General features: G+C 36.0%; 1 protein-coding gene across 4 annotated transcripts in view; it reads left to right on the top strand.

The window, feature by feature from the left end:
• The window catches only part of RAPH1 (Ras association (RalGDS/AF-6) and pleckstrin homology domains 1), a 79,299-nt gene extending 59,699 nt beyond the window's left edge, over window positions 1-19,600 (top strand). For 2 of the 4 annotated variants that reach the window (XM_039354901.1, XM_039354910.1), the window contains exons 5-14: window positions 4,718-4,795; window positions 5,855-6,014; window positions 7,337-7,458; window positions 8,048-8,113; window positions 8,902-9,045; window positions 10,362-10,472; window positions 11,109-11,207; window positions 12,780-12,900; window positions 15,102-15,247; window positions 16,509-19,600. In XM_039354901.1, coding sequence (XP_039210835.1) covers window positions 4,718-4,795; window positions 5,855-6,014; window positions 7,337-7,458; window positions 8,048-8,113; window positions 8,902-9,045; window positions 10,362-10,472; window positions 11,109-11,207; window positions 12,780-12,900; window positions 15,102-15,247; window positions 16,509-18,467 — 3,006 coding nt within the window. In that variant the 3' untranslated portion in view covers window positions 18,468-19,600. The other 2 variants (XM_039354930.1, XM_039354920.1) reach the window with 2 other exon arrangements.
• Window positions 19,601-22,992: the final 3,392 nt, after the last annotated feature.

Raw genomic sequence — 22,992 nt, 5'->3', positions numbered from 1 at the left:
AGTGGAACAACCTGCCTCCAGAAGCGGTGAATGCTCCAACACTGGAAGTTTCCTGCTTGAGCAACCCCTGAGATATTAGAACACTGCTATAATACCTAATAGTTAGTGTTTGGAACAAAAACTTAAATATCAACCCACTTTTGTTAGTATTTTTGAGATTAAGTAAATCTCAAAAAATCTTGTGAAAATAATTGCTAGGATTCAAAAGAATTTGTTAAGCTTATGTCAAAGCACAAGATAAATATAAAACTTCCAATTTTGAAATAAGCTTGAATTTGAAGTGAGAAAATTGTAAATGAGAAATATAAAACCAATTAATATCATTGCATCATTTTTAATATGGTGTTTAATAAATATACTGATAATGAAAAATACATACAGAAGACCAAACTAGTATACTAATAATCTGCATTATTTTTAATTATTTAGTTTTCTATATGTAGCAAATATTTATATGTATGATAAATTAAAACAACTTTTTAATTCAAAATAGTTTTCATTCCAGTATTCTTGCAAACCAGTTTCTAAAAAGATGAATTTTATAACTAATAACCATAACTCTTTACAAAGTATAAAGCTTTTTAACTTCAGCTTTTTTATTTTACTTTTTTACTTCAATTTAGCTTCAATTTTTTATTTTACTGAAGTTTGAAATGCATTTAGTTGGTTATATAACAAATAAGCAAACTGCTGTTTAATTAATGTTTTCAAAGAATCAAAAGAATAAGGATCATAGTTTAGAATGAAGAATTATTCTAAGTTTCTGAATTATTCTCAAAGAGAGATTTTTATTACTGAAAAGTATGCATTACACATACCCCTTTAAATGCTGTAAGTACTATAGATAAGAAGCCATATGTCATACCAAATTATACACCTCCCAAAAGAAGTATGTGACTATATCAAATTTTATATCTATCTAGTATCTAAAATAATAAGAATGAATTGTCCTGCAATGAAAAAAGCAATTATGCCAATATGTTTAAATTCATCATGTTCTCTTTCCAGTTTTTTTTTTTAAAGAACTGAGACCAGTTAATTCAGAATGACTTATTTGAACAAGTTTCATTTTTGGAGATGGTCTCATTTTTATCTGCTAGATTTCTGATAACCTATCTTCCTCCCCCTCTCTAAAATAACCTTTTTTTAGAGATGCTTTACTCACTCCTACCTACCATTTTAACTTTCCTTTAACAATCCAGTAAAAAATTCAGGGAGCAATAAAAAAAATCTGTTTATATTGCTTGTCATTATTGTGCCTAGATTTAAGCAGTGCTTGAATAGAAAGAGGAATATTTCAGTTGCATTAATTCATTTCTTGCAACTGTATTGATTTCACTTTATCAGACTACATTGTATAGGGGAGAAAAAAGTGTGTGTACATGTGATCTTATTGTCTCATTCTGAAGGCAAATTCAGTTCATTCAGAAAACAGTCTGCCTGTGATTTTTTTGCTCCTCGTACTTTATAGCTTGTAAAATGTATTGTATATGTGTTAAAAAGTGGTTTATGGGACTATTGTCAATTTAAAAGGGAGAAATGTAAAAAGGTTGTTTTATTGACAGGTGATTTTTTTTATATCCGTTTTTGTATGTTGCCTTGAGTTGCTTTGGATTATAGAGCATTTAATTATAGAATAAATACAGTCTGAAAAACATTTTTTAATGGTGAGAGAGAGATGATGACGCATTTTAGAAGCACATAGAATTTAAAGCAATTATGTAGCCAGATTTTTTTCAGATTAATTCCCATCAAAAATGTAGTAATGATTGTAGTATCAAGCAAACAGGCATTGACTTATTAATTTATTAACTGATTGACCCCAAATTAAATTATTATAAATGTTTGAAGAATAGTTATCAGCATTTAAATTGGGCTAATATTCTTGTGCTGGCTAGGTAATTTTACCAATCAATATTATTTTAAGATAAAATAAAACAGTTTTTTTTCCAATTAAATGTTGTGTTTTTAATGTGTAAAAAATAAAAAATAGTCTCAAATTAGCACAAGAAACTTAAAATATTGGGTAGGTGGTAAATTCACTCTGAACACGTGGCTTCTTTTTTACTCACAATTCAAACACCACAAAAAAACCCTAATTGTTCCTACTTTTTCATTTTAAATTATTTTTACATTTTGAAGAAATCATTCCAAAGTGAAAGAAGGAGCGGAGAGTGTTCACTAGAAGAAGCTATTCCTATCAAAATATTGTTACTTCACTAAAATCTGAATATAATTATTTAAATGGCTTCCAATGATTCATTGGTAGGACTTCCTTTGAAATGTCAGGAACAAACATGTGTTGCTAGAATGGTGTTAAAATAAATTACAGTTGATATTGATGGAGAAATGATATCTGGTATTATTTCATATCCAATTTATTTTTATTTTACTTATTTATTTGTATCCTACCTTTATTATTTTTACAAATAACTCAAGGTGGCAAACATACCCAACATACCTTCCTCTTCCTATTTTCCCAACAACTCTGTTGATTGGGCTGAGAGAGAGGGACTGGGCCAAAAAATATTCAGCTGGCTTTCCTGTCTAAGGCTTGGTGCCTTAACCACTGGGCCAAATTACTCCTCTGCAACAATTAAGGATTGGCTTTAATTCTGAATATTAAAGAATTGGGGATAAAATTAGCAGAGATAGGCTGTTCCTTTGTTTTTAGTATTTGTATTTTAATCCTGTCATTAACTCTTCCTTTAAGTTATACTCCATTCTTTCCAATTAAAGGTATCAGAAATAACATTTTCTCTGCACTTTGTTCATTGTCACAGAAATGGGCTTTAGGAGGGTTATCAAATAATATTCAGCTCCATGTTGAGAGACAGTGACACTGACAGCTTCTTGTTTTTCTTTACAATTTTTTAATTTGCAGATCTATACTATTTTCTGAATTTCTTATCTTAGACAAACATACAATATTATCCACGATGAAGATCCATAATATAGATTTGAAATTATTTTCATAGTTCATTATAATTTTCCCTGCTGCTGCTTAATATTTATATATTTCCTGATTTATAATTTGTTTCAGTAAGGACAGTTGATAAAAGGATGTGGCTCTATATCTTAATATAGGCACATATAATAATTGGGGATATTGTTCTGCCTGCCAATATTGCCAAAATTATTTATCTATTTCTCTGTGTATTCTTTTTATGTTTTATCCAAATATTTATCTGTAATTTCTACTCTGTTTAACTTAATCCTGGTCAAAATTTATAAACAGATGAGGTCGTTGAAGATTGTATACTCAGTCATATAGTCAGAGTAAACATGAGAATATGAAACACAAAAATTGGGTATAATATAAAATGATACACTTTTGATTTGCAAAATATATCTAAGGTGGAGAGGATGTAACCATCAGGTGCTATGATTTTATCATTTTAAAATATATTAGGAGATTTTAGAATATTTTTGGTTGTTATTTAAAATAAGGTTGTAAAATTTCTGGATAGTTGTGAATCACTTGGATGGGAATTTAATAAATAAAAGTACATTTATTTTAGCACATTTTTACTAAATCAAAGGTGCTTCTTTTTTTAGAAATTTGCCATAAAATCATCTTCGATGCATCCATAGTAAAAATATGATTGATCCATAAATTAAATAAGTTTGGGTAGGTAGTTCTGCTTCAAAATACCAGATGAGAAAGAATATCAGCGTATGTCTCTGGTAAATATTAACATACCAATGATAAAACATTCTGTAGTATATTGTATTTAGATACAATTCAATTCAGTGAATTTAAACCTCAGAATGATTAATGTACAAGGCTGATTCAGTCTTAATTTTCATGGTCAAAAAAATAACATTAAAACACAACAAAAATCTGAACAATGCTGTCAAAAGAAAGCAGGAGATGTACCAATCAGTTGTTCTTCCGGAAAATGGATGCATTGACATAATTTCTATAATCTATGCATAAAGCCTGATTGTCCCATTTGCAGTGTAAGATACTTTTATTTTATATACAAAGTGCCGAGTTATTTGGAATATTTTCCCATTTGAGCCCATGTGAGATTTGTGCTACAGAATTATTTCTCCAATTTTTGTTTTCAAGCTTTTTATATTGGATCCTTTTTATATTGAAAATGATGGGCTTTTACCCCACCTTCAGAATGTTGTTTCCTTTGTAATTGTTTATTTCAGGCCTCATTTATCTTTGCGCTTATCAATTTACTCATTAGTTTCATTGAAAATTACTGTGTTTCTGATGAACATTTCTTTTGCCAGCTGTTGCCTTTTTCCACTATTAATTGGGCAGTAATACCGATGGAACTTGAGGAAGCAGGCAGTAGCTACGGGGAGTTAGGAAAAAATTGAGAAGTCTTTGTGAGAATAGAATAGGCAGCATACAGTAAACGTTACTATACTGTAAAATTCCTGTGCTCAAGCAGGTGCATTTGAATAGCACATATGTTATAAATACAGTATTCTAAAATGATGGGAAGTTTCCTGTAAACATTAGATTAGCATGTGATAACTTTTTGTATAGGTCAAAAGTACTTTTGAAAGTACTTTTACAGTAGAAATACACTTCATAGAATTCTGTTTTGTCTTTACCTTTCTGTTCTTTGAAGTATTCTGTTGGAGAATATAATTGGGAAGGGGAAGATGGGAAAAAGCATTGATATATTCTATGTGTATGTGTGTCCAGTCCAATTATATAGCACAGCGTTAAACCAAAAATTATTTTCCCTAGGAGGAACAGGCTGCTAAACTGAAGGCTGAAAAGATCAGGGTTGCTTTAGAGAAGATTAAAGAAGCACAAGTTAAAAAGGTAAATTGTTTTTGTTTAATATATTTTAAAGTCAATAAAACAATTAGTTCCTACTGGGGAAAATATGCAGCATTAAAACTCTTGTTTCTTATGTTACATTTCTAGTTCTACAGTTTATACAGTATTGCATTGCAATTGTAGTTATGAAGCAATGTTAACGTATTCAACTTGGACTACAGCACAGAACGTTCCTTTTTAATGATTCCAAGATCTGGGTTGTATCCAGTTATATCCATTTACCCTATCTGTGTTCCTGTTTTACTGTTGAATGGCTCCTAATTTGCTACAAAGACCTCAGGGTATCTTTGCAGGGCATCTAAAGCAGACATGTGATGTCGCTCAACGTATCGGAGCTTTTTCGCCATTGCTGGCAATGGGGTGGGCGTGGCTTCCTGATGATGCATCTGGCCTGCGGGCCGGCATTTTGACACCCCTGATCTAAAGGATACAGAAAAATAGGAGCTAGTTAAGTGTAGAATCAACTCAAACTAAAAAGAGTTGGAAAAATTAAATTATACTTACTACCCATGTAAAAATCATATCATTTAAAATACTTAGAATCTAATATAGGCAGTCTTTGCTTAACAGTAGTAATTGGGACTGGCGACTCTCTCACTAAGGAATGCAGTCATAAACCATGATGTCACATGACCACACTAACTTACAACAGCAGTTGCAGCAGTCCCAATTACCCTCATTAGACAAATCCCACATGGTTGCAGATTGTGCTCCCATGATAGTCATTTGCAACCTTCTGCCAGCTTCCCCATTGATTTTGCTTGTCGGAAGCCGGTAGTGAAGGTAACGATCAGATGATCCTGAGATGCTCAACATCATAATTATGAAGTGGTTACCGAGTTCCCAAAACATGATCCTATGAATGCAGGAATGCTGTGACAGCCTCAGATGTGAGGACCCGTCATAAGTCTCCCTCATTGTAACTTTGAACGCTTGATGAATGAGTGGCCATTCAGTGAGGACTATCTATACTGGGTAGTCAGAAATTTTGTTTCAAAATTTCATCAAAATTTAATGCCTTCTCCTTTATTTCTGCTACAGCTTGTGATAAGAGTCCACATGTCTGATGACAGCTCGAAGACAATGATGGTAGATGAACGACAGACAGTAAGACAAGTGTTAGACAACCTGATGGACAAATCCCATTGTGGATTTAGCTTAGACTGGTCCTTGGTAGAAACAATCTCTGAATTACAAATGGGTTAGTAATTCAGATTTCTTGACCATACCAACTTGTTGTGGAATTTTTATAATGTATGATCTTGTTTCCTGGTTCTCTCTTATTCCTGAGTTGATATGCCACATTTTAAAAAATGGCTTTTTATGGGGGGATAGGGGTGGTGGTGGTGGGGAAACCTTGATCTTTATTAGATTTCAGGGCAGTATGTGTATATGTGTGTGTGCCTGTGTGCATATGTTCTAGTCTTTCTTTAGGTAGCTGGGTTATTTTGAAGTAGACTTCTTTGCTTGTAACTTTTTGTAAAGATGCTTTTATACTTTTGGAATTTCTAGGTTTGCTAAAATTTCTATAATGTTTTGGTGTTACGACCGTGATTACTTAACCACAAGCTTTCAGCAGATCAAATCAGAAATACAATAATAAAATAATCAAGGCTTGGTTTTCTTGGGAAAGATATTAAATTGGATACAGATATATTTGCATGCTGCATATATCGTACTGCTCTTACCTATACACATTTTAATCCACATTTTTATTTAAAAGTCAACAACATATTTATCACAAGTGGTTGATGTTCTTGCTATTTTGAACCTGTTAAAAATACCTTCATATAGATAAAGCCTTTGTGTTATAACTTCAGTATATAACTTGCTTTCATCCTTTTGTATACAAACATTTTTAGTATTCTACTTAAATATTGGGGTGCATTTTGAATAGAAATACATTCCAAATGTGGTGCAATATGTTGGTTTTGTTATTATTACAGTTCATTCCTTTCATATAATTAAATTGAATGTATTAAAAATACATTATTTGTAATAAGAATAATACCTGTAAGATTCTTTTTTTTCTATACTCTTACAGAGTAGTTTTTCCTCCCCTTTTGAAAAATGTTTCTTTACATTTTTCACAATAATGGAGTGATAATTCATTCGATTGGTACATAAAAACAAATCTGTATTGATTTGACATTGCAGGATAAAAGTAAACAAAATCAGAACCATGGAGTTGGACTTCGTCTATGATTGAAATTGTAGCCTCCTAATTCCATGAAATGAGTATAATGAATACACACAGATTCCTTTGTATGCAAAATAGGTTTGTAGAATATGTTCTCACAAGTAAAAAAAAAGCACATATATTTATTTATGCATTATAGAAACCATGTCATTGGAAATAGACTTCTACCTGTTTTTGGAAAATATGAAAGATACCTGTTCTTCTATTTTACTTTTTTATTAATATGCATTGTCATATGACATTACAAAAAGGACTTCAGACTATAAAATTAGTTGACTTGATTTTGAGTTTAAAATGATTGTTATATTTTTGTAATTATGCAGATAGGATCTTTGAAGACCATGAAAATTTAGTTGAAAACCTCCTGAACTGGACAAGAGATAGTCAAAACAAGCTCATGTTTGTTGAACGCATAGAAAAATATGCCCTTTTTAAAAATCCCCAAGTAAGTATAATGCTCTTCCATCAGTCTTGTATTATTGTCACAGACCAGAATAAAAACTAAAATACTTCAATAAAACAAAACAAGACATAATAGTGTATTAAAATCAATGGTGAGATCATCAGTGAGTGGAAATAAAGCTCTTTTTTCTGCATTTCAACATCCATTGTGGCTTAAACAACCTTTGTGATGATTGTTTTACATGCTTAATACACTAAGATTTATTAATTTATATAATAAATTATTAATATTTATATTTATTAATATAATTTATTAAAACCATAACTGTGCTCTGAAAGGGAGTATTTGTTAAATTTGTTTTCATGTTTCCATTCCTCTCCCAATAAAATTCTGAAAAACACTAAAAATATATCAGCATTTACATTTCTGACCAAGTTTTTGTATCCAAGAATAAACATGCCTGCCTTAAACTTAGTTTGAAAGACTTCATATTATTCCCATAAATTTATATCTTTTTCCATGTAGAAAAAATAGTACTCTTTATTAGCATCAGGAAAAGATAAGACTAAGATAACTATTTCATTTTGGTTATTTTACTTTGTCAACTGTAGCTTCTATTTCTCTGTTGCAGAATTATCTTCTTGGGAAAAGAGAAACCTCTGAAATGGCAGACAGGAACAAGGAAGTACTACTGGAGGTAAGTTGATAAGATGGTAACCACTTCACTATGGGCTACAAAAGGGAAAGCTGAATATCTTAAAACAGTCCATAACTCACCCGCAGAATCCAACATTAAAATCTATCTGCCACATGAAAAATAATGAAGAGTATTGTAATATTCATCTGTCATAAATGAGCCATTTGATGAGGAAGTCTCAGTTACTTAGAAATAGGACCAAACAGAAACTTAGAATCCTGGAAAAATATTTTTACAGAAAAGTATTTTTACAGAATATTGGAAAACCTTTTTTTAAAAAAATCCAATGTAAGTATGTTGTAATGCTAAGGCTTACATCCCTACTTGAAAGAACAAGTACTGGAATCTGAATTGTTCTGTTTTCTTCCTGGGCTCTATTGTGAGTTGAATTGTTAAGTTTATTGTTAAGGTGATTAAGATAAGAAGTTGTTACAGTTGGAGTAATCATTTACCACATATGTGTTTCATTACTGTGTTTTCTTTTATCTATTTCACCCTGGAATTAGATACTGTATTTTTGTTCTATTGTAATAGCCTCCCCCCTCTCTCTTTCTCTCTCTCCCTCCCTCCCTCTCTCTCGATTAGGGTTAGGGAGCTAAACTTGTTACCGTGCTTAAGCCATCCAAGTCCCCACAGGCCAAAATACCTTTTCTTTTGGGCTGAACTTCCCCGTCCTCACTCTAAGAGAGAGAAAAGGAAATACTGAAGAGACAACTAATGCAAAAAAAAAAATTTGTTGTGAATACATAAAGTTCCTTTTTCATAATTACTTTACCTTTATGTTCTAGGAGTGTTTTTGTGGAAGCTCAGTAACAGTGCCAGAAATCGAGGGAGTTCTGTGGCTAAAAGATGATGGTAAAAAATCTTGGAAGAAGCGTTACTTTCTTCTGCGAGCTTCTGGAATCTACTATGTTCCAAAAGGAAAAGCGAAGGTGAAATCCCTTTTGAGTCTAATATAATGTTCATCTTTTCAAATGGGCATGACTGCAACTTTTACTAGATACACCGTAAAATACACTTTTATGATTTATTTTTGAAGTAGGCATCAAAATATCACATTGTATTGGGAATGTTCATGGCCGAGCCTTCACTTTCAAATTGACCAGCTGTCTAAAAAACATTCTGAGTTTGAAACAATGGATTTCAGGATTCCATCACCATCAAAATGTTGTGCTGAACGTAGATGAAACTAGCATATTCAGCAATCATAATAGAAGTTATAGGTATATAAAAAAATAGAACCGCCAAACTCAGTTGGAGTAGTGCACATTGCATTTAATTTCTTCCAAAGCTGGATCTATCAGTTAAAAATTCACCTAATCTTCAGAGGGTATCATTAAATCATGTTAGTGACTGGTAATTACTATCAGAGGGATACATCATTTATGTATGCAGTGAAACCTTTATTAAACAGACTCTGTTTAGGAGACTTCAGATGCATCTGACCAAATTTCTGCCCAGACTTCCTCCCAAAATAATGGACATGTCTGGCACCCAAACTATAGTGATACAAACAAGGCATTTAAATTTATATTAATGATATATTATGTTTATGTAATGATACCATGATGCAAATCACAAGATTGTGATTTGTATCATTTGCATAATAGTGTACTACAGAAATAACAAAAAAGTTTGCAAATGATGTAATATGCATTCATGGACATTTGGGAATAATGAATGAGCCATCCCCTTTCTTCATATTTTGGAATGAGAGGTTGAAGTAGTAGTTAAGATTTTGGACTGGCACTGGGAAAACTTAGGTTTTGCTCCACCATCAATCCCAAAAGCTCCCAGGACTGGTGACTTTGCGCCAGCATTCACGCTCAGCCCAACCTGCTTTACAGAGATGTCCTGGGGGAAAAAGGACACAATGTTTTATGCACTCTTAAACAAAAAGATAAAATATAAATTTCATGAATAAACAGTTACAAATAATTTTTTCTCTTATATATAGGTTACGTCATTTAGTTGAGCATGTACGATACCCTGCAAGTGTGTTAGGCAGTCATGAAAAAATGCTGTAAATTAACAATGCTTTCAGAAATAGTAGTGGTAATGGTTTATTTTTATCAATTAACAAAATGGAAAGTAAAGGAACAGAAGAGAAATCGAAATCAATATTTGGTGTGACTAACCAAATGTACTGTACTTTTTATAGTGTTATATATAGACAATAGCCTTGACAGAACTATATTAATATGATATGTAGTTCTTTGTCCATGATCAAGTATGTCATTATTGATAGGTCTCACGAGATCTTGTGTGCTTTCTTCAATTGGATCACGTTAATGTTTATTATGGACAAGATTATCGCAACAAGTACAAAGCTCCTACAGACTATTGTCTGGTATTAAAGGTAACTATTGAGTTAATTCTTCTGATATGACAAATGAATAAACATTGAAGAAAACTGTCTATAACTTCATGAAATTTGTTTCTATGTGCCATGGATTTCATGACATGACAGCTATATCATTTATTTATTTATTTATTTATTTATTTATGAGACTTATATACCGCTTTAAGTGCAAGCACTCTCTAAGCGGTGTACACCAGTAAGCAATGTATATATATATTTACATTGCCCCAACAATCTGGGTCCTCATTTTACCTACCCCGGAAGGATGGAAGGCTGAGTCAACCTTGAGCCAGTGAGATTTGAACCGCTGACCTGCTGAACACAGTCAGCTAAAGTGGCCTGCAGTACTGCACCCTAACTGCTGCGCCACCTCGGCTCATATCATCCTGTTTTGTTTTGTTTAGCAGGTTTTAATGTTCCTTTAAAACTAATCCAAGTACAGATTTTATCTCCCTGTTAAAACAAAAATCACAATATCTTCATTTTATCTGGAGGATTTACTCTAATCTTTTTATGAAAACATAGTATACAGACAATAGTATCAATATGCTTCAGCTGGTCCCCATTATGACTAATTTTAATTCTGTAATTATTTTTAATTCAATCAAAACACATTAAATATTTCTCTTCCAGCATCCCCAAATTCAGAAGAAATCTCAATATATTAAGTATTTATGTTGTGATGATATCAGAACCCTTCATCAGTGGATAAATGGCATCCGTATTGCTAAGGTATTACCGTCCATGTTTTTCTTTAGCATTAATTCTATATTAGAATAACTCTTTAGTTTTATCCACTGCAATTCTGGGAAATACTTGAACCGAATTTGTTACCTTCTTCTACTTTAATTGTTACCCTGTCCTGCCACTCTTAATAAGAACTGATTAATACTAATTAAATCAAGCCAATATCATGACAAAATATAGTTTTCTCTGAAATATGAATGACTGAAAAACAGAAAACAACCAAGCAATAAATATATTGGTGTTTTATTTCCTTTTTAAGAGTACAAATTTTTGTACTCTGGGTGGCAGTGAGTATCAATTTACAAGCATTCTCACCTATGATCCATAGCAAGGCAATGCTCAATAACCAAGAATACAGAGTGTAAAACAAAATGAAATGAGTACTGTATATTCCGGCAAATAAGACGATTTTCGCAAGGATTAAAATCGGCGCCGAAGTCGGGGGTTGTCTTATACGCCGAGTCATCTTATACGGCAGAAATACTGGTAGTTTCCGGTGTATAGGACGACTTTCTAGGCATGCGACTCGGCGCCGAAGACGGGGGTCGTCTTATACGCCGGGTCGCCTTATACGCTGGCATATATGGTACTATAAAAATTAAAATTGACAATAGATGTTTTACCAGCAAATGACTTGAACATAAAAAAAAAGCTCAGAAAGTTTCAATTTGTTATTCTATCATTGACCTCTAGACTACCTTGATTGCCTTGCTGTCTGTCTGTCTGTCAGGGAGGGAGGGACGGACGGACGGACGGACGGACAGAGGAAGGCCATCAGCACCCATCACTTCCCTGCAGCAGCCAAGTTGCAGCCTCCCAGTATCTCTCTCTCTGCCCTTTGAAGCTAAAAGCATCTCCCACTCTACCCCTAACGTCCCAAGGGACACGAAAGAGCTAACTTAAGGAGTAATTTTAACTTTACAATGAATGTATTTTCTAAAGGATCAATGATCATTTGTCATGATTGTGCTGCATGTTTGTCTATGACCAAAATCTGAAACACAATCCCACTACCTATATACTTTTTCTTCTTTAAATTGCTATTTTTCTTAACAGTGCAGTTGTAAAATCAGGGAAGTCTGTTTGACTCAGCTTATACATAGACAAAATAACTTGATGGCAGTGCCAGCATTTTCTGGAAACAAAGGAGGGAGGAAACTTCCTGTTGCAAATTTGAGGCAATTTTCTCTCTCCCCCCCCCCCCAATTATACTGAAACTAAGGACAACATACCTGGCTATTTTCTAAGTATACCAACCTCTTTCAAATGAAGACAGTTGCTCAGGCTGCCTTCTGCTTGTGCAACCAATGGGTGGAAGCCCTTTATTTGCTCCCAAATGCATTCAGGTTTCATTCATTTTTATTTTATTGTTTCTTAGTGATGCTTAATCAATTGAACAGTAATTCTAACCCTGTTTTGGGGCATATTAGAGTTAAAAAAAACCATTCCAATACTTGCTCTCATAGAATTAGAGTGTGCAGTGCGATTGTCTTGGTTTTCAATCATACAGATGGAAATGTTATAACAAGCAGCATTCATATTTTGTATTTTGTACAGTATGGGAAGCAACTCTATGTAAACTATCAAGAAGCTCTGAAAAGGACAGAATCAGCATATGATTGGACATCCCTGTCCAGTTCCAGTATTAAGTCTGGATCCAGCTCATCTAGTTTGCCAGGTAAGCCCCATTAGATCAGTCAATACAAATAGCTGTTTCTGTGTATAATGTATATGTATTGATTCAGTGACTAGTAAAAAATATGTGCATTTCTCTTTCTCTGCCTCATCCCCTTTGCTGTAAAAATTATACCTGCAGTCTAATGTAGAAGCAAAATATGCAGTCTGCATTTTGAAAGCAGTGATTAGGAGCAGTCCATGTGGACTTTTAAAGAAAATATCCTGTTAAAATATAGATAGTCCTCGACTTAGAACAGTTCATTTAGTGACCGTTCAGAGTTACAGCAGCACTAAAAAAAGTGACTTATGACCTTTTTCACACATAGGACCATGGCAGCCTGCCCATGGTCCCGTGATCAAAATTCAGGCATTTAACAACTGACAAGCAAAGTCAATGGGGAAGCCAGATTTACTTAACAGCTGTGTTACTAATTTAACACCTGCAGTGATTCACTTAACAACTGTGGCAAGAAAGGTTGTAAAATGGAGCAAAACTCACTTAACAAGAGAAATTTTAGGCTCAGTTGTAGTCCTAAATCAAGGAATACTTGTAATCTTAATTTCATTGTTTATCAGTTAATTGCCTTAGCAGATTTTGGAAATGCTGTAACCCTAAAACATCTTGACTTCACAAAGGTGTTTGTCAGTTGACTTGGAAACCCACTGAAATATAGAGAAACAACCCACCAGTTGTTCCTCCTCAACGTTCTTATTAGATTTGTCAGTGACGCTCTCTAGAAGCCAGGCACCAAGTTTCAAATTAGCTTGATAGATGAGAGGAAGGGATAAAAGTACAGAATGAATTTAATAGACACAATAGATTTATTTACAATCTCAGGCCATACACAATGAAAGCCCAGCATATAATACAGTAAGTACAAAAAAGAAATCCTAAAGCAAGTAGCATCTAACAGTTAATATCACAAGGGAAGATTTAAATGATTTCTATCAGCTGTAGCTATTGATAAAAAAAATTGCAACTTTAGAGGTTTCTGAAGAATGGTAACCTAGGGGAAAGATAACAATCTCCTAGTTACAATCGGAATTAAAGTTATTAACAATTGGAAGTATTAAACTTGATTGTCACTGGTGATCAATGGACATTTTGATAGTATGTGTGAAATAGATTGTTTCGGAACAGAAACAGAAACAAATTCAGCTTTCATATGGGAGGGTTAGGTATCTTAGAAATACACAACTGAGTACCATATAGCATGAAATTCAGAACTGTCTTTAAATGATTTAATAACTGTTGGGACAGCGTAGTTATCAAATTGTCCTGTAAAGTTAGCAATAGTAAGGGAAGCTTAGTAGAGGAAGATGCAAAAGACTTCACCAAAGAAAAAGTCATTTGCTCAGATATAGAATGAGAGTTTTATGGTTCGATATAATGATACATGGGAAAATGTCTTGGTATTATAGTTGACCACAAGCTTTTTAGCATGTATGGTAAAACGGCAGATATAGTTTAAAGCTGCGTTAATTGAAATATTCAAGTAATGGCTATTCCACTCTGCTTTGACTAGAACCCAACTTAGTTTCTTTGTGAGCTTCTGTGTAACAAACTTTCATATTTAGAGAAATGAAAACTGTTTCAAAGAAGGACAGTGAGGATAGTGAATGGAATAGAAACTAATTCTTATGAAGATAAAACAAGAAAATAGAAAAATACAGCATTTTTCAAGAAACTGAAAGTTTGCCATATAGAAGAAGGTCAAGATGTATTCACCATCAATCCAGAATTCAGGGCAACGATTACCTTACAGAAAATCAGATTCGAATTCATTATTGGGAGGGGGGGGAATCTAAAAATGTTTTCAGAGTGGAACCAAAGGAAGAAATGAGTTCCCGGTAATAGATGAGTTCAAATAAAAACTACAGCAGTTTCAATTAGGGCTACTTTAATTTATAATTCTTCATTGAACTTAACGGTCTAAATGATACTTTTTAAATTGGTGATTAAGTGAAAACAATCCGTACATTGAGAGTATGTTTATATGACTCGCATCAAAGTAAGATTTGGCTACTGCTTTGTCTTGCTCTCTCCCCCCCCCCCCCAAATTTAGTAAGGTTTTATTATATACCATCCAGTTCACCGTGGCAATGTAGTGTGATAGTGCTCCATCTAAGCCAGTGTAGTTGTGATTTTTTTTTTTAACAAGGGCAAAAATTGCAAATATTTTTCAATATTTCTTTTGACAGAATCTCAGTCCAACCACTCAAATCAATCTGACAGTGGAGTTTCAGACACTCAAACAGGACATGTCCGTTCCCAAAGTATTGTTAGCTCCATCTTTTCAGAAGCTTGGAAGAGGGGAACTCAGTTGGAAGAGTCTAGCAAGATTAATGTAAGTATAATCACTGTTGCAAGGGAATGCCCCCATTACAAAATCCGGACTTGTTTGAAGGTCCTGTTGTTTTGTTTTGTTTTGCTTTTAATGCAAAATGCCAAAGTGTAAACCAACAAAGCCTCCTGACTTCTGAAAATGTGTCATGGTGGGGAAGAGTTGCTTGAAGTCCCCCATTGGACTCCCTGTCCCCTGATCCCCTGTGTTTCATGCTGTGTTTTTGTTCTTGTTTTTCCTGTTGCCCTGCAGTCTCATGTGGCAAAAGCAAAACCTGGAACAGCTCTGAGCTCCACTGCAGTGATGGCTTAAGCAGGGGTAGAGTTAAGGTCAGGGGCTTTGTTTGAACTATTAACCTGGGGGAATGATGCAACCCAAATCATGCAGACTAACTTTTCCTGAATTCTAATCTTTAGATTTCTTGATCAGTTCACAAGTGTTTGAACCTGTCCTAATGTAATTTGACCCTGTCATGCTGTCCACATTAATCTGTGTAGTTCTGGTTTAGCCTGGGTTACTGAGCAAAATTGCCCAGAATGAAAGATCTCCAGTATGCTATTGCTTGCCAAACTTCAGATCCCTTTTTGCAATGGAATCCGTGGCTTTATAATGATTAACTGAAAGCACTGCATAATCAGGAGGGCAAGGCATTCATGTGGATTTGCTTATTTCGGTTCCATACATTAATACAAACATGCTAGAAAGTAAATTACCTTAACACCTTGACCAGAACTCATCAATACCTTCTGTTTTGTTTCTCTCCTTGACTATTTGCTTCCTCCCACAAAATACTTGTGCATGCCTTTCCTTTTGCTATTTTATGGAGGTTTTGATAGTTTTCACTCTGCACTCACTCAAAATTGCTTGTTCACGTACTTTTTCAGCTCTTCGGCTTATTTTTTTTTTTCTAGAATTGTGAAGGAATTGCACTTTGAAATATCCCAAAGGGAGATTTTTTTTTTGCAATGCCCACATTCCTTAGTGCAGGGGTGTCAAACCCGCAACATCACATGTTTCGCTATGATGCATCCAGCCCGTGGGCCAGCAGTTTGACATCCCTGCCTTAGTGGAATTGCAATCCCACACGAGTGCTGTGTAATTTTTTGTCTGTTATCCTTATTTGTTAGTTAAATGACACCTTTTCTTCAGTATTTTATAGTTCAGTTTAATTAGGTGTATTGAGCACACAGGATCATAATTGCCAGTATAAATGATATTTGCATGAATTTGTTTTTTGAACATTTCACTTTTATTTCTCCTATAGGCTCGAATGGACTCAATAAACCGACCCTTCGCTTCACTTGTATCGCCTTTATCTCCACAAACTAAAACAGCTACTCCATATACAGCATCACAACCATCACCTCCCCTTCCACCTCCTCCCCCTCCCCCACCTCCCCCTCCGCCTCCTCCACCCCCACCTCCTCCCCCTCTTCCTGGTCAGTCTGTGCCATCTGGAACCAGCTCAGCAACAGTGTTTGTGAAATACAGCACTATAACAAGACTACAGAATGCCTCTCAGCATGGGGGGCTTCTCTACAAATCACCTATCTCAATACAGCAGCCACCATCCCCACTCCCGCCTCCAGGAAAACCTCAGAATTTAATACCTCCTAATGGTATAATCCCACCCCCGCCGCCGCCTCCTCCTCCCCCTACCCCAGGATCAGCAATGGCACAGCTCATGAAACCTGTGCCTTCCAACCCATCGGTACCACAGTTCACCCCACCACCACCTCCTGCTCCCCCTCTCAAAATTCATCAAGTTCACCAGAACATTGTTCAGTCTGCAACTTTGCCACCACCACCACCACCTTCAGTGCCAGCACCCCCACCCCCACAAGCTCCTCCTAAGCCTACTATGACACTCCCTACACAAAACAGTGCAAAATCCATCTCGGCAGTTGTGACACATCCAGTGCCGCCACTTCCTGTTCCTTCAGCAGTAAAGAAGCAGCCAAGTTTCCCCACCCCACAAATTCCATTATCTCCTGCCTCACTAGGTCCGTCTCCTCCACCTACTCTGCCCAAGCAACAGAATCACTCTAGTAAGCTTCCTCCCTCTCCACAGTCTCCTGTGCCATCCATTGTGAAGCAGATAGCCAGCCAGTTTCCGCCTCCTCCCATGCCAGCTTCGGAGCCCCAGCCTTTAAAACCTGCCCCTCTGAGTGTACCACCTCAGTCTCCTCCAGCTGTAAAAGCCAAGCCAAAATGGCAGCCAACCTCTGCTCCCTCTCCTGATTTTCCTCCTCCACCCCCTGAAGGTAGCCTAGCATTTCCTCCTCCACCTTCTCCTTCTTCCTCTCCATTGATAGTGTCCCCTACACCAGATAAATCAGGAGGTTCTCCAGTCAAAAAAGGTAGTAAGACTTCCAGTCCTGGAGGAAAAAAGCCACCTCCTACACCTCAGCGCAATTCCAGTATAAAATCAAATAGTTCAATTGAGTCCAGTGAACCTAAGAGACCTTCAGTGGATGTCTTAGTTAGCAAATTTGCACATCCCCCGGAGCCCTCTGGATCTCCTGCCAAGGAATCCCCAACTCCACCTGCAGCTCCTCCAAAGCCAGGAAAGCTCTGCCTGCCTATCGTTCTTCAGCAGGCAGGTATTTCAACAAAAGCACCAGCCATAGGAGCACTAGGCAAGGTTGCTGCTGAAGAATTTCCTTCTCCTCCATCAGATTCAGACTTTCCCCCTCCACCACCTGAAATCGATCTTCCTTTACCTCCCGTAGAAATTCCTGTTGTCTTTTCAGGCAATACCTCGCCAAAGGTTGCTGTCGTCAATCCCCAACCTCAGCCATGGTCTAAGTCATCTGGGAAGAAAGCTCCCCCTCCAACACGTCCCAAACGCAACGACAGCACCCGTCTCACGCAAGCAGAAATGATGGAGTCGCAGGTTGTTGTCAGTGCACAAGTGCCCACCTCGCCCAAGTCTGGCCTTAGTGTTCAGCCTGGTTTTCTGGCGGATTTGAATAGAACTCTGCAGCGTAAGTCCATCACTCGACATAGCTCCCTCTCCTCTGCCCGGATATCCAGAGCTGAGCCAACTGCTACAATGGATGACATGGCCTTGCCCCCGCCCCCACCAGAACTTCTGACAGACAAGCAGAAGACCAGCAGCTTTGGAGGTAGTCATATATTAGGCTATGCAACCTTACGGAGGGGCCCACCTCCAGCACCTCCAAAGAGGGATCAAAACACCAAACTGTCTAGGGACTGGTGATGTTTAGGAGACCCAGCAAACCCTAAGTGGGACACATCTGGTACTGAAATGCCTCCTCTTAATAGCTGTGATCTGAAGAAGTCTGTTTTAACAGTAGCTGTGGGTAGTGACTATGTTCACTTCCAGAAACAGTCCCTGAAGCTTTGCTGTTTGTGTTCTGTGTATTGGGGTGAAGAATGGGATGAGTACTACTTCAAAGTTCAAATACTTCATAAGGATTGGACCAAAATCTTTAACACTATGTTTCCTGCTGTTCAGGAAATAACTGTTGTCTGTCAGTGTGGGAAATGTGGGTGCATGTATTATAAATGTAGGTATATAATATATTGTGAAATATTTTGTTGGAATTGTAGAGGCTCACCAGAATGTTTTTGTACATCTGTATTTATTTCAGTCAACTGAGGTTTTTATGAAAAATTGGATGATGTATTAGAAAAATCATTTTGCTTTTGAAAACAAAAATGTTGGGGCACCTTAGATCATTGGAAACCTCTTTGGGCAGTTGGTGACGGGTATGCAGGGCTGACAAATTCTGTCAGTGTCTGCACAGAATCAATTGATTGAAAAATTTGGACGCAGTCTACCAAAACATTCTGGTTGTAATACTACTGAATAGAAATCCATGTAGAGAAAAAGAAAAATGCTGTACAGTGGGGCTGCAGTTCAAGATGTTGGGTAATAAAGGCATTCTGTTTTAGAATTCTTAAGGGGAGAAAGCCCCTTAAAATACATCAGAACTTTCTCCTGAATAAACACCAGTAGGATTAGGCTTAAACTTAATGTTCCAGTCGCACATTCTAAAGAGGAATGTGTAATTGAACATATCAGAATGTTGCGCGTTGGAAACTGGATCATTATTCCCCAAACTCTCAGTGGGATTATTTGGACTAGTGATACTCTAGTTAAATTAACAACATTTAATTCACTGTCACGTACACATCTGTTTTGGTTAAGTGAAAGTGGTGTACCAGAAGATACTCGAGATATGTTGTTGTCATGTCTGATCACCATCTCTCTTAACTGGTACTGCTCATCAAATTGCCTGTGTGCAAGTTTACACATATAGTGGGTGCATCTCTTTCTCTCTCTCTCTCTCTCTCTCTCTCTCTCTCTCTCTCCCTCCCTCCCTCCCTCCCTCCCTCCCTCCCTCCCTCCCTCCCTCCCTCCGTCCTTCTCTCTCTTTCTCTCTCTCCAGAATAAAACTTAATTAGACATACAAATATTACAAACTCTTAAAAGGAAAAATCTTTATAAACATTCAAAAGCAGTAAATAGTGAGGATGCTTCAACAGAAAAAAAAAAAGAACCTGGCAGATGAACACCATAGGGTAACACAGCTTAAATCAAAAGAATGCATCTGAGGTAGCAACTATAAAATTGTGTTGAAAGGACACGAGTGATGTGCATTTTAATATAAAAACAACTCTTAAGAGAAGCATTGGTTTCAGCCATCTCACAATTTATGGCCCTTAAGTGAAATAACTCTTCTTCCACTAAGATTTGTGGATAAGTCAAATGCTAATTAAAGAACCACTGTTTTACTCAGAAATATCCTAGGATGTATAAAACAACTTAAAATACTACTGTACATAGGCTGTGCAATAGAGGGGATTGTAAAAATGTGTTTTTAAATTGGCAGTTGTAACTGGTGGTTCATGAAGACATCATCACTGGTTTAAAAGAGGATCCGAAGTTACTAGTTTGGGTTTGAGTTTGAACCCTCAAAGGTTAGCACAGTCCCATCCAGGTATTCTAAATGTTTGGGTATACCAGAAGTTACTTCTGAAGATTATACATTTAAAATGACTAATCACACACACACACACAACTGGACTTCTGTTAGGATGATTACAAAAGGATTCATTGCAGAGTATTTGTTCTAGAACAGTGGTTCTCAACCTTTTTAATGCCGCGACCCCCAACAGGTCGTAAGTCGAGGACTACTCAACCGGTTGTAAGTCGAGGACTACTCAACTGGTGCAGCACCGTTTCCCGAATGGGACTTTTGGCAAGCTCAGCAGGGCAGAGATGGTCTTTCAAAAGCCAATAGAATAAAAGGGAGTAGCACAGCTAAAGAAAGGGGGGGGGGGAAATGGCGGACTGCGTTGTTTGGCGACCCCCGTGAAATGGTCGTTCAACCCCAAATGGGGTCCCGACCCCCAGGTTGAGAACCACTGTTCTAGAAAGAAGTAAGAAAAGGTGATCTTTATTTTTCTTTTGTAGAACCTGGGTCAAAAATAACTCTAACAACAGAAAAGTGGTGCTATGTCATCTAATACTGAAATCACAGTAGATGATTTGCTCTGCCCCAGATGTATCCTGGGCATATTTTTCCTGTTTGACAATATTTTACCTGAGCAATAATAATATACCATTTTGTGCATTTTTAAAGTACTGCTATTAGAAGGCACTTTTTTTGTACCTTTCAAAGTGTTTGGGATTACAAAGTGTCCTTAGCTATTAACCACATTTGCATTAGTGTACTTTAACACTTATTTGGTTTATATCTTATGGTATGGTGTTTATTTTTTTTTTACTTTTTAATTTTGCTTCTAGAATGCATTGATAGTTCTGCCTTTTTATTCCTGTCGGTTGCTGCTGCTGCTGTTGCCGCTGCCGCTTGTTGGTGTCTCATTTTGTGAATATGAAACTGAAAGAAATGAGAATTTCTGGGGGGGGGCAGAGTTTGTTCACCTCATTCCAGAGTTTGTTCACCTCATTCCTTTGAACCTTCATGTTCCTTTGGAGACAGGTAGTGTTGAAGTACCACCTGAATTCACTCATTGTAATAAAATATTGTCATATGCAAAAAAATAAGCAGTATCCACCTATGACAAAAAAAAGGCAATAGTTAAATATCTAAGGACATCAAATTAAATTATGTGCCCTAAGGATGTCAGTAAGGGAGGTTTCTGATACAGAATTTGACCTGGTCAGCAGCAGCAGGAGCACTGAGATGCCTTTTTCCAAACTTTCGGTCTTTTAAAAAGAATATTAATATAGAACTTTCTTTCCTGGTTGTTTCCATTTCGCAAGTAGGTTTCTACACTTTATTTCTCTTAAGGTGATACGTATCTTTTAGCAACATAATGAACTCTCTTTACCTACTTTCTTTGCCCCTTTTGGTTAACTTCCTCTGGCTTAGTACATCACTGTTTCTGCCTTTGCGGGTCTTTCTTTTTCAACCCTTCTCAAGGGCCTTTGGTTAAGTGTCTGAGAAGTGATGAAGCATCACAGAGCAGCATCAGTTTAATTGGTTTTGAACCAAATAGGTAGAAACATTGTAATTCCTTTCCAAAGGCCTCAATTGTATACATGTATCAGATTGTTCAAGCATTCGTATTTTCTTTTCGAATTAAGATTTTAAATATGTTTAATGCCCATACCTCAGGGCTACAGTTTTCTTCAAAAATTTCCCCAAAAGGCTATAACCCAGGAGATTATGGCATATCTTATTAAACTTTCAAACTGAGAAGTCAAAAGATAAGAATATTTAACCCAGAGATGGTTAAATACCTGAGAATATCATGGAGAGAATGTCTGAATTATGGTTCAATTCAGCTTTTGATGAATAAACATCTCATTTCCACTGGCATTTCTTTATTTTTTTGGTTCATACATTGATCAGTGAAACATATATTTGAACAGCTTTTTGGCCTTAAGGATTTAATTCTTAAAGAATATAAATTGGGTTTTAAACTAAACAGGGTTAGACCCAAAAGCAAATCTCTTGTTAGAATTATTCTGCAAGCAGGTATGTCCAAAATACATCCTAATAACAATAGGATGAAACGACTTTTCACAATATTTTCAAGTGACTTCTATATGCCCTCTAAACCTATTAATAAATTATTCTTTTGAATAATTCTTGAAAATGTATAAAAGCTAAAAATATTGTTAAAATATGATCAAACTATCTTTATTGAGAGGAATTGGCATCAATCCCTATGGCTGCCCGCAGTTGGGCTGAGGACCATGGGCAGGAAAATTGTGTATCACAATTATCTCTCTCCTACTATTAACTATTTCTCTGTGTGCTGCATATGTTATGTACGTATACCTCTAACCTTACATGAATGGGTGGTTGGTCCTATGATACAGCTGATTGTCATCTAAAACTATAGCTCTCATTTTCTTAAAAGCATAAAACGTTTGCCATTTGTGATTATGGAACTTATCATTAGATAGCAAACTACTTCGATCATATCAGTAATCTACAGGCTTATGTGATATACAAAAATGTTATTTGGTATCTGCTGCTTCAGTGTAGGGTTCAGTTAAAATTTGGTTCCTGGATTCCCTTCAGCTAATTATAGATATTATATTCTTCCATAGTTCATACATTTGAAGCTTATAGAAGCTTCAGTAAACGTTAACAGAAAGGAGCAGTATTTTGTTGCATTGTTATAATGACTGGCCTACTCTGTCTGGTAGAAATCAGAATGTGTAGATTGGAGAGTTAAGAAAATCTTTAGACATGCTCTCAGTAGTGAATAGGACAGCCCCACAATATTGGGGATGACCT

Source organism: Crotalus tigris, unplaced genomic scaffold (genome assembly GCF_016545835.1).
Source record: "Crotalus tigris isolate CLP2741 ecotype Arizona unplaced genomic scaffold, ASM1654583v1 scf7180000017568.13789103, whole genome shotgun sequence".
In the NCBI taxonomy this organism is placed as follows: Eukaryota; Metazoa; Chordata; class Lepidosauria; order Squamata; family Viperidae; genus Crotalus; species Crotalus tigris.
Note: the sequence above shows the minus strand (reverse complement) of the source record. Positions and strands in the feature narration are given on the sequence as shown.